This window comes from Manacus candei, unplaced genomic scaffold, assembly GCF_025592945.1.
Source record: "Manacus candei isolate 608988 ecotype Guabito, Panama unplaced genomic scaffold, ASM2559294v1 h1tg000019l, whole genome shotgun sequence".
NCBI lineage: Eukaryota > Metazoa > Chordata > Aves > Passeriformes > Pipridae > Manacus > Manacus candei.
In genome coordinates this window covers 3,917,510-3,928,832 of record NW_026138067.1, presented here as the reverse complement: position 1 = coordinate 3,928,832, position 11,323 = coordinate 3,917,510, and the positions used below count along the sequence as shown (strand labels likewise).

General features: G+C 61.3%; 1 protein-coding gene across 4 annotated transcripts; it reads right to left on the bottom strand.

Moving 5' to 3' along the window:
* Positions 1 to 701: 701 nt before the first annotated feature.
* Positions 702 to 6,677, bottom strand: OSR2 (odd-skipped related transciption factor 2). Of its 4 annotated transcripts, none has more exons than XM_051785231.1 (4): positions 6,387 to 6,677; positions 2,734 to 3,460; positions 1,970 to 2,069; positions 702 to 1,270 (listed from the first exon to the last, which is right to left on the bottom strand). In XM_051785231.1, the coding sequence occupies exons 2-4, from the start codon at positions 3,387 to 3,389 to the stop codon at positions 1,088 to 1,090; spliced, it is 939 nt and encodes a 312-aa protein (XP_051641191.1). In that variant the 5' UTR covers positions 3,390 to 3,460; positions 6,387 to 6,677; the 3' UTR covers positions 702 to 1,087. The 4 variants fall into 4 exon arrangements, with proteins under 4 accessions (XP_051641191.1, XP_051641194.1, XP_051641193.1 ...); XM_051785234.1 differs by having other exon boundaries at positions 702 to 1,188; positions 6,387 to 6,676; XM_051785233.1 differs by lacking the exon at positions 6,387 to 6,677 and adding an exon at positions 5,887 to 6,360.
* Between the last annotated feature and the right edge of the window lie 4,646 nt (positions 6,678 to 11,323).

Sequence of the window (11,323 nt, the reverse complement as noted above, 5' to 3'; positions counted from 1 at the left end):
GGAACAGTCCCTCTCCTCAGCGCCTCTCCATCCGACCCCCTGGGCGTGACGTGCGCTCGGCAGCGCAGATGGAGGAGGGGAACGTTTTTGGGGTCCCCGCTTTTAGCGCTGCAGCTCCGTCAGGGACCCGCCGATGAGCCCTGGGCAGAGGGCGCCTCGCTGTTTGCTTCCAGAGCTGTCGGGAAAGAATCGTCTTCTGCAGGATAAAGTCCCTGTCTACGTGGGTGTATTGCCCGTGTCCAAAGTCTACAGGCAGGAGGCTGCCTGCTGCAATCCCCGAGAGAGGGATGACTTTTAAAATATATGGGCTGATTGCAAATAAGTTACTAATAAGCCGCTTTGGCATAAGAACGGCTCTATGCATTATTTCCTAAGATCTGTTTATTTGCAAATATTTCTTTCTTTTTCGTCTTTTTTTTTTTTAATTGTTCGGGAAAAAAAAAATACAGAAGTTAATATTTAGAAAAACATACTATTAAGTAATAGAGCTATAAACTCTCAAATAAGGCACTTTCATTTTACTTAACAATAGATAACACAACAGCGACAGTGAAACAGACCAAACAAAAGCGATCACCAAAATTGTTGTGACAGTACAATTACCCGGCTAGAAAATTTATTCAATATGCTTTACCATTGCATTGACACAGCAGGGAAAAAAAAGCCCAGATATTCAGAGAATAATACAACAAGGCAGGAGGTATTTGGAAAAAAAAAAAAGGATTTATTTTGAAATACACTTTTAAGAGATACTTTGCCTCCCCGATTTGTTATCGATGTGCATCTGACACGATACAAAACAAACAAACGAAGAAAAAAACCACGTTCTGTACAGAGCTCTAAAATGAGCCGCGATTATCTACAAGATGAGCTTTACGCTTGGGTGTGGGTTGGAGAGGGGCCCGATCCTGCAGTCCGCACTCTCGAAACGAGTTTCGCAGACATGTGGTAGGAAAGCTTGGCCCCGAGTCTGCGTGCGTGTCTCCGTGTGTATGTGTGTGTGCGCGTCTGTGAGTTCCTACAATACAGTCCTTGAGTAAAGTGGGCAAGTTGGAGCTGCCGGAGCGGGTGCGGGTCCCTGGCTGCTCTAGAAGTCCTGCCGCGGGGTGTGAGTTAGACTGTGCCGCCGTAGATCACAGTTTCGCCTGAACACTTTGCCGCACTGCTCACAGTTGTAGGGCTTGATGTCTGTATGGGTAAGAAGGTGAGTTTTCAGGTTACTTCTTTGATTAAAGGTTCTTCCACATGTGGGGCATTTGTGTGGAGATTCCTGTTCAGATTTGAAGCAAGCAAAGGATTAATCCTTCACAAACCACCTGGTTTAACGTATCACTGCACTTTTTCTCATCGCAACGCACAACTTGAGATATCGGGAACGAGAGCAATCCCGGGCGGGCGACCGCCAGCCTCGCCCTGTCCTGCCCCAGAAGCCTTATTTTATATTTCTCGAGTCGTGACATTTCGCGCCCCTGTCGTGCACGGAAAGCGGCCGCCTCGCCGCTCTCCTGCTCTGGTACTCCCGCTGCCCGCCCGACCGCCGCGGCGGTCCCTCTGCACCGCTCCGCACCGCATCCCGCCGCCGGGCCGTCCCGCCGCCCCGCGCCCGCCGCCGCCGTCAGGGCCAGGTTCGGCCCTCAACGAAAAACGCCTCGAAGCAGCGGCGTGGACAAACCCGAACCCGGGGTTCACTCTCCGCCGCCAACTGCGTCCCTGCTGGCTTTAAGCCCTTCTCCCGCGGCCGCTGTTTTTCCGCGGGTCTCCCGCGGCCGCGGAGGTAGCCGCCCTCCCCCAGGAGGCACAGGGCCGTCCAGCGCCGGAGCCCACTCTCTCCCCTCGCTCCCCTCCGCACCAGAGCCCCGTTCCCCCGGCGGCCACCGCCCCTGCCCCGCGGCGGGCCGAGCCGAGCCGAGCCGGGCCGTGTCCGTGCCGGCGGCACACGCGTGGAGAGGCCGGGGAGAGCCGGGCTCACCTGCATGTGTAGGGTTTTGTGGACCGCCAGGGTCCTGGACTGGCAGAAGCCCTTCCCGCACTCCTGGCACTTGAAGGGTTTCTCTTTGGAATGGATGTACCTGTAAGGCAACCCGCGGGGTGAGCAGTGCTGCCGGGGGCGCGGGGATCACCCGTTCCCAGGCCCCGCTCCCCCAGACTCAACTCCCCTCAAAGGCCCTCACTCTGCTCCTGTCTCCTTCCCCCTTTTATAATTCTGTTTATGATTAAACTTCTTTAACGGTTCAAAACATTTGCAATAATTCGTATCGAAGTGTGAGTGTACTCTCTGGTGCCAAACCGGGACAGCATCTGTGCCGCCGGCCGGATCCGAGCCCGCTTTTCTCCGAAGGCGGAGAGGATTCTCTGCCCAGTGGCCGCAGGCGCCGCTCGGCATCGGCTGCAGAGTGCGCAGATGAGGGAGGGGCGAGCGCGAAAGCGCCCACCTGCGCCCCGTCCTGCTCCCCGCGCCCCCCAGGGTCGCGCTTCAGAACCACAAAAGCCCCGGGGGCTTCGTCCCCGGGTGTGAACCCCCTCGTCTCTCCCTCAGGTGGGTGCCCGTCCCACGCAGAGAGCAGGTATAGGCTGTAGTGGTGCCTCCGCGGCCGCGGAGCTGGAGCGGGGATTCCTCCTGCTGCCTTCGTGGCTCAGCCCAGAGCTCCCGGAGCGGCTCAGCCTCATCGCCCCCGAGCGGCTCACCCTACCCCGGCTCCCCTTGGCCCGACCCCGGTCGTGGTGGTCCCTCACCGGTGGTCCCGCAGGTGGTCCTGCCTCCGGAAAGCCTTGTGGCAGATGTCGCAGGTGTAAGGTCGCTCGTCCGTGTGGGTTCGCTCGTGGATGAGGAGGTTGTAGGACTTGGTGAAGTGCCTGCCGCAGAACTTGCAGATGAACTCCTTTTTCGTCTTGGAGGGCAGGCGGCCGCGGGAGGGCTTCCTATCCGGAGACAGCTTGCTGATGCTCGACAGAGGCGAGGCCAGTCCGGGGCTCAGCTTGGCGAGCTCCCCCACCTTCGGGGGGTCCTCCTGCGTGGCGGCCACGGCCAGGTTGGCAAAGTCAAAGCGGGGCCTGTCCTTGTGCAATGCTGGGAGGACGTGGGCGATGGCCCCTTGCTTGGGGTGGAAGAGGTGCGTGGCGAAAGGGAGCGCGGGGAAAGGGAAGCGGGAGTCCACCAAGCCCTGCGCGGCCGCCATCTCCGTGATGGTGGAACGGGTGATTTCATGCACATTGGGGTAGCCCAATGTCCAGTGGTTCATGTGCATGGTTTGCACGGCGCTGAGTCCGTACAGACCTTGCAACTGGTCCACAGCTGCGGGGAAGGTGTTCACAGCCTGGAGGAAGGAGTAGTTAGTGAGTTGCAGAGACGGGTGCAGCGGGATGGGGGCTGGCAGCGCCTTGCTTCCCATCTTCACGGGGCAGGCGCGGGCCGGCGGAGTAGCTGGTGCCTCTGCTGGGCTTCCGAGACGGGGAGAAAATCCTAAGAAGAAAGAGGGAGAAAGAAGGGGAAAGAGACTTTTACTGAGAACAGCGTGGTCCCCCCTTAGCCGAGGCGAGCGCAGCGACCGAGCCAGGGAGGGCCAGACGCGGCTCCGGTGCGCTGCCGTGCCGCGGCCCTAACGCCCCGCCGCAGCCCAGGCTCCCGCCCTCCGCCGGGGCCGGCGGCCGATACTGACCCACGGCGCGATCGCTTCGACCGGAGAGGCTAAAGCGTAAAAAAAAAAAAAAAAAAATCCGTCCCAAAACACCCGCCCCAAATTAAAATAGAAAGGAGAAAACCCACTGCGGAGCCAACCGAAGGCGCCGCAGATTCAAATTAAACGAATGGTGGAAAAATACACGCGGAACGGAGACGGGGCCGGGGCCGAAGCCCTCTGCTTCCCGTCTCCCCGCCGCCGACCCCCGCAGCGCCCACCGTGGGGATCCCGGAGCCACCTCCCTCCTGCTCCCCGCGCCGACCCGGCCCCCGGCGTCGCTCCCACCCTCCGCCCGGCCTCCCGCGGGCGCAGAGGCCCCGACCCCGACCCCTCCTGGCTGGGGCCTCCCCGGGATGTAGCAGGGTGCTCGCGGAGGGCCGAGGCAGGCCCGTGAGGGAGCGGAGGGGGGGGGGAGTAAGGGGAAATAAACCCTGCGTTCATCCCAGCTCGGTTGCTTATTTTTCTTCCTTCAACAACAACTAATTTATCAAGATAACCGAAGGAGAGAAAAAGAGCCCGGGCCTCGCACGCACACCTCCTACCCAGCCCCCCGCGCCGCAGCCATCCCATCGGCAGCGAGGAGGGTGGCTGGCCCGGAGGCCTCCCCGGTCCGCCGAGGGCCGCCCCGCACGGCGCTGCCCCGCACTCGGCTCCCTCCGTCCCGCAGGACCAAGAAGGACGAGCGCAGCCCCGGTGGGACGGAGCCGTGAGGACGAGCACCCCGCACCCCCTCGGCCATTCCCAGGCTGGGACCTCCGCCGGAGCGGCGGGGCCGTGAGCTAATGAGCGGTGTGTGACTGTCAGAGGGTTTCACTCAGCCCACTCAACCGAAACCGCCGGGACCGCTGCTCCCGTCGCACGGGGGGTCCCCTCGGTGGCTCCGGGGAGATGGTCCCCTCCCGCAGGGCAGGGGGACATCAGCGCGGGGGGCAAGCCCCTGCCCTTTCCTTTTTTTTGCTTTCGTTGAGGGTTCACTTCCAGCTGCCAAGAGGCTGCCGCGACCCAGGAAAGCGGCCAAAGCAAGCGCCGGGGTCTCTCCGGGCCTGTAAACAAGAGGTAGGGCCGAGGGTGCCCCAGCACCTCCTGGGATTTGTGTGGAAGGACTGGTAAGGGGCAGTTTCCAAAGTAAACAAGAGACCCTCCCGCAGCCAAAATCCTAAACCAAACCCCCCAAAACAACAACAAAAATAAAAGAAACTCTCCAAGCGTAGAGCCCGCGCTCCGGGAGAGGCGTCCCTGCCCCCCGGGCCGCCACCGTCCCGCAGCCCTCACCGCCGCTCCTGGCTCGGACCACTCCGCTGGCACCGGGCACCCTCTGGCTGGAAAGATACTTTTCGATATTTTTCTTAAAATACCTTTCCTCCCCGCTTGTGGCACCGCACAATTGGCCCACCGGGAAAAAAAAATTGCGGCAAGGAGGTCGGGCGTGAGCTGCAGCTCTGCACACCCCTGTTTTCGTTTTCCTCGAGTCATGGCTCCCCACGGCTTCCTCTGCTGCTGCCCAGTTTTTCTCGTTTGTGATTGTATCGACACTGGGGACAGTGTTATCGATACGACCTATTATATATGGCGACCTTTTTGTTTTGTTGGAGGGGTGGTGGTTATATATAGAGACTTATTTTTAAAGATGTCGTAGTGTGAGTTCCTATTCGCTTTCCGCCAGGAACCGACACAGAAGCAATAAAATCGCTTTTCGCTGGCTGCTCCCGTGGCTCCTGCCTCCATCCCTGCTGGCTGTGCCTGGGTTTCGGAGCCACCGGCTGAGAACTATGACAGAGGTAGGGACAGTGTTTCTGTAGGGCAGAGTTCCCTCTGCTACAGCTGCATTTGGTGGCCGTGTGTGGGGGTGTCATTGCATGACGCTCGTTTTCGTGTCAAACAACCAAGTCTGAAAAAACTATTCTGAACACGAAATCTGCATTTTAAGGAAGAAACTTTTAAAACTGCACTGCTGTTTGAACTGCGGTACATCTGTTACTATTTGTATTCGGAGGTAACTTTACTAAAACCTATTAAAAAAAGACCAGAAAGTGCCTTCCTACGTGATTTTAAGGCCATTTATAACAAGGTGCGTTGGGGCGCGGGGGGCTGGGGGGATAAAGTCAACCAAAAACGGATGTTATTTAAACTTTGGCACTTCCTTTTCCCTTTTCATTCAGAGCGCTTAATTAAATTAAGCCCTGTGCCTCGGCAGGACACCCATCTCTACCTGCTTGCCGCCGACCTGCTGGCCCACCCAGCGCTCCCCGTCCTCCCGCGGCGGGGCCGGGCTGTGCCCCGAGGGCACTGCCGTCAGTCCCGGGGAGCGGGTGGACCCTGGGTCGCCTCCGCTCTCCGCCGGCCCCACCAGAAGCCGCGGCCGCCGGTCCCGGCGCTGCCTGGTGTTTCCAAGCACCGAGGATTTCTCCAGTGTCACCCGCGGATCAGCCCCGTAGTCCGCGCACGGACCGGCTTCTCCCCGCTAGGAATTTCTCGTGAAGGACATCGGCTGCGCGCCCCACGAGGCCTCCGCCTGGCCCCACACCAACGCGCCCGCGGCATGCGGAGGGCACCCGCATCCCAAATTGCCGCGGAGCTGCGAATTGAAAGTAAGCCCGGTGGTCCGGCGGTCCCGCGCTCCCGGCCGAGGGGACGCTCCGCTCTCGGGGCGGCCGCCCCGCTCCCGCCGACAGCAGTGGGCAGGGCGGGCCGGGGGAGCCAGTCACCTACCGCAGCCTGCTGCTCCTCCCGGGGCAAAGCTGAGGCGGCGGCCGCGGCACCGTCACGGAGACATTAGATCCACAGCGAGGGCGCTCTGCGGGGCCAGGGCCCGGCGGCGGACGGCATGTTGCGGAGGGCTGGGCGGCTGGGAGCTCTGGCCGCGGCGGTCCCGGGGCCCCGGCATAGACCGCCGCCACCCGCCCGCAGCCTCTCGCCTTCGACCCCGGCGAGGCTCGGCGCGAGTCTGAGCCGCCCCCTGCCCGGTCCATCACATTTCAGCGGTGAGTGGCGTGGAGCGCTGTCCCCGCCCGCCCGCCGCCGCCGCCGGCCCACCCCGCGGCGCGCTCAGCCCCGCGCTCGGGGCCGCGCCGCTCCGCCCCGACGGGACGGGACCGCCCCCAGCCGCGGCCCCGGCCCGCCCCGCCGCGCCGGCCCCACTGTTTACTTGTGTTTGGGTAGCAACTGGACTTTAAAGGGGCAGGACGCCCCCCGCTTCCCCCGCGTCACCTAAGGTGACTTTTCCCTCTTCGAACAGCCCGACGCCCCTCACCCTGCTGCCGGTCGCGGAGATTTGCGCGCTCCCTGCACCGCACTGCCTGCCTCGGCCGCCCACCCGCCGTGCCCCAGCTGGGGTGACATAGGCGGCTTAAATATCTAAAATAATTCCCCCAAAGCCAGAGCGTGGGGTTTTGTGGGTGCCTACGTCTCCGAGGGAGGTTGCAGTTAAAGCTCACGTCCAAATGGCTTCGTGGCCGTCATGTCGAGTCGCCCTGGGGACCCACCCTTCAGCAACTCAGCGCTGCCCTTCCATTGAGATTGGGGCGCTTAAAGGCAGATTCCCGAAGAGAACCTCTGTAGAGGCATCCCCGTGCGCGGTGACTAAGCACACAATTCCTACCTAGAACAGACACATAGTTTCGAAAGCAGTTTCGATTTATTAACGGGGAATTTACTGCTGAATGGGGCCTTCGCGACCCTCTTCAAATTTCCTGACTAGAGCGCTCTATTCACGTTCGTCGATAGCCGCAATACGGCTGGTTGCACATGGTGAATTTCGGTTACATTTTTATCTGTAACGATATCTTGTTCTGTGCATTACTTAAATCACATGTATGGGGAATTAACCTATAATCTGGATTGGAGATTGGAACTAGGATTTGAAAAGTACGGAAAGATGTGGGGGAAAATGGACCTTGAAGGACAGCTATGAAAATTTTTCAGAGGTAGGGGCTGTGCTGGTCAGTTCGAGCCCGAGGAAGAGGATACAAGCGACGGCTGTAACGAGATTTTTTTATCCTTTTAGTGTACAGGAAAAAAAAATAATCAAAGAGGCAAATAGGAGCCAGCAGAGAAAGGTTTAGCCGTGTCTCCTCACAGCGAAGTGCAGTCGAGGCTGGCGCACGTTACAGCCCGCGGCTGCCGCCGGCCGCCGGGGCTATTTTTCGTTTCTTTTCAAAAATCCGTACTTCGAAAATGCCCTGTTTTAAATCCCAGACGCCCTAAATAAATAGCACTTCTTCTCTCGGGCAGTGAGGATAGGAGGTTCACAATTCTGAGAGAAGGAGCGATTCCCCTGGGCTGGGTGCGACGTGGGTGCGGGCGGCCGCGGGAACCTGCGAGGGGCGAGGATTTATCGGCCGCGGCTGGACTGGGGGGCTCCGATAGGGCGCGAGGCAGGGACCCGCATCCCCTCTCTTTTGCTTCCGAGAGAGAGGCCGGTTGCTTCAAGAACGAAGTGAAAAGGGGACTTTACAGTTGCATTTTCTTCCCCCCGCTGCTTGCTTGTGGATACCAAGAACAAACCCCTCGGACAGAAGGATCAAAGGGAGATTGCTTCGGGAGAAATGTCATTTCTTGTCCTTTACAGCAAGCAAAAAATAAGACACGCTTGGTGGGGAAAAAAGAATAAATAAATTTTTATCTATCTACCTACCTAACCCAAATCAAATTTAAAAAATCCTTAAACAACGACTTCGCCAAATCCCCAAGCGACCACGCAAGGAAAAAAGCCTCAAAGCGGAGGCTTTTTTCCTCGGGAGAGGAACGGCGCGGTCTGGGGTTGTTGCCCGGGCTGTTCGCTCCCCGGGCGCTCCTGATAGTTTCGGCTGCGCTGGTAGAAGGGAAAGCCGCGCTCTTTCACCACTGGCAGCGCGGCCGCCCCGTACGTCTGAGCTGACCGGGAGCGCCCGGTGACCCCGGCACGACTCCGCCCGGCCCGGCCGGCAGGTGCGCGGCGAGAGCCGGTGGCGTGGCCCGCCCGTACTGCCGCGGTGCCCCCGAACCCGGCGGAGCCCAGGGTCGCTCGCACGCCGGGGAGCTCCCCGGCACCGGACAGCCGTCGAGCGGGGGTGACGCCGGAGGAGGCACAGGTCGCCGGGTCCCGAGTCACCTTTCGGCATCCACGTCGGGCGGAAGCCTCCCACCCCACGGGTCTTACGCCTCCTGGGAGGGGCGGGCGCGCCGCTATGCCCGGGCCGGGCGCGGACACGGCCGTGCGGTGCGGGGAGAGCTCCCGGGGCCCCGCTGTGCCCGGCGGCGGCGGCCCGCGGTGCTGCAGTGCCGCCTGCAGGTCGGCGCGGGGCCCTGCGCGCTCCGCCCGCTCCGGCACCGTCTCTGGCTGCGGCCCCGCGGCCGCCGGGCGCGTTGGGTGGGTGTCCCGGCGGACCCAGTGCGTTGGGTGGGTGTCTCGGTGGGCCCAGCGTGGAGCTCTGCCCGGGGCTCCGAGGGGGATGGAGGCAGCACCGCTATCCGCGGGCACCCGAGGGCTTACCCTGCACTGCCTTCTCCCACCCGCGCGTCCTGCCGGTGCCGACAAAGCTACGATCACCTCAGCCTCCTCACGCTCTCTCCTCCCCCACCCCCAAAAAATATACATCCGGAGCGCTGGATTCCGTCCAGGGAGATAGGCAGCGCTTGTTCTCGCTGCGAGGAACAGATTAAAGCAGTTTCTCTGCGGCCGTGAAACCTGGGGCAAACCTTGACCACTCGCCCCTTCTGAGCACAGAAATGTGCCCGGGAGACGGCAGCGAGGCCCCGCGGCGGCGCTTGGCGGAGCCTCCCGCGGGACACCGTGCGCGGCTGCGGTGGGCGATTCGCGCACGGAGCGGCTCAGACCGCCGCTGTCGGCACTGGGGGGCTGCAGTCGCTGGGGACTCACTCCCGCGAAAATGAATTTTCAGAGGGGGGCGGGGATGCGCCCGCAGCCGTCGCCGGAGGGAGAAGGGGCAGCGGGTATCCAAGCCACCTCATGACTCCCGGGAACGGGAGCACAGTCCCTGGTGCAGGGCACCGCCGCACTCTGGCTTGGGAGGAGCTCCGACGGCTCTCGACGGTCGCTGACTCGGGGAGCGCTGCCAGGGCGCGCAGGGCAGAGCTGGGCACCTGCGGAAGGGCCTAGCCCCGGGCTGCCCCGGCCAACAGACAGGCCTGTGCTGCAAACGACTCGGGCTACACACCGAGGGCTTAATATTTTTATTTTAAGGAAAACAGTGACCGCCCGTCGATCTGGCATCTGATTCTGTTGGTGTTTCTCGGTGACTAAATCATCACCGACTTAGCTACGATTTATTGGTGTGGGATATTTTGTTTTGTTTTTAATGAACCAGTCAGGAAATGCCAAGATTTGACAAACAGGCGTAGGCGGCCGGGGACGCGGCGCTTGGCAGGCTCTGTGGTACACCGCCGGTGCAACTCCCGCTCAGCGTCCTCCTTTTCCCTCCTCCGACTCAGATCCCCGTAAAACATCGCCGCGATTAATTTCCATGAAAGAAGAAAGCAATTAAGCGCACAACGCCCTCAGCGGGCTGGATCCCGCCCGCGTCTCCCACGGGCGCGCAAGCCCCGCCAGCCCCTCGCCCGCGGCCTCTACCCGCGGTCCGGGCCGCGGGGGTGCCCCTGGGCGGCAGGGACCGGGCCCAGCCGCCCCACCCGCGGCTCCGCGGCCCGCCCCGACGTCTCCCCGAAGTGCATCACCACCGCAGCCAGCCCGACGGGTGCTTCCTCCTCGCCTTCCCTTCGCTAGGGATCACGGAGCCCCCGGGGCTTTTGTTCTCCGGCCGCGGCCGTGCCCCGGCTCCCCGCTCCTGACGGCTGCCGGCCCCACGTCGGACACTGCGGGGCTCACGGGCATACCGGGAGAAGCGTCAAAACGCCCTCGGCGAAGGCCGGCTTCGCCGTGTGCACGGCGGTGGGGCCGCTCATCCCGCGGAATTTGCGCACTGTGCCGCAGCTATTGCCGCGGGGCAGTAGCGCGGTGCGGATGGGGTGACGGAGGATGCGGGGGTGACGGAGGATGCGGGGGCGGCCGCCAGCGCCGCGGGGACAGCGGATAGGACGCCGCCCGCTGCGGTGTTTAGCACCTTGCAGTGACGGCGGGCCCCGAGCCCTCGACAAATAGACTTTTCCAGCCTGGAGTGTTCCTTCCCCCGCCATCAGCAATGAGAGGTTTTTGTGGTGCCTGCAGTGAGAAGTTGTCAAGACGCAAAGAAATACAACATGCCCTACCTCACTATAGTTTGGTTTAAGCAGCCTTTTGGCTAAAGTCTTTCCTGCCGTCAGCACTGAAACACTGAGCAGGGCTGTGCTGTGGAAGCACAGACACCGATCGCACACGAGTGGGCCCCTTTCTCATTGCTCCATACCTCACCGTCCTCCCGCTACGCTCTGCCAAGTTGAGCCTAGAGACAGCAGAGGGTCCCCAGGCTGGCAGGCTTTGCTTGCTCTGTGGTGGCAGCGTTTTACCTCTCTCTCGGCAGACTTGCCAAAGGACAGCCTGCGAGGTGAAGGCCGGCAGAGCTTCAGGGCCGCCCGCCTGCTGCACGACCATGGGCTTGTACGCTCTGCTCCTGCTTAAAGGGGGGTTTCAGGCTACGATGAAGTTGTACAGCTGCCTCAGGCTGAAAGGATCACAAAGTTTGCAATCTCGGAGCCAACTGTTAGGAGGGAAA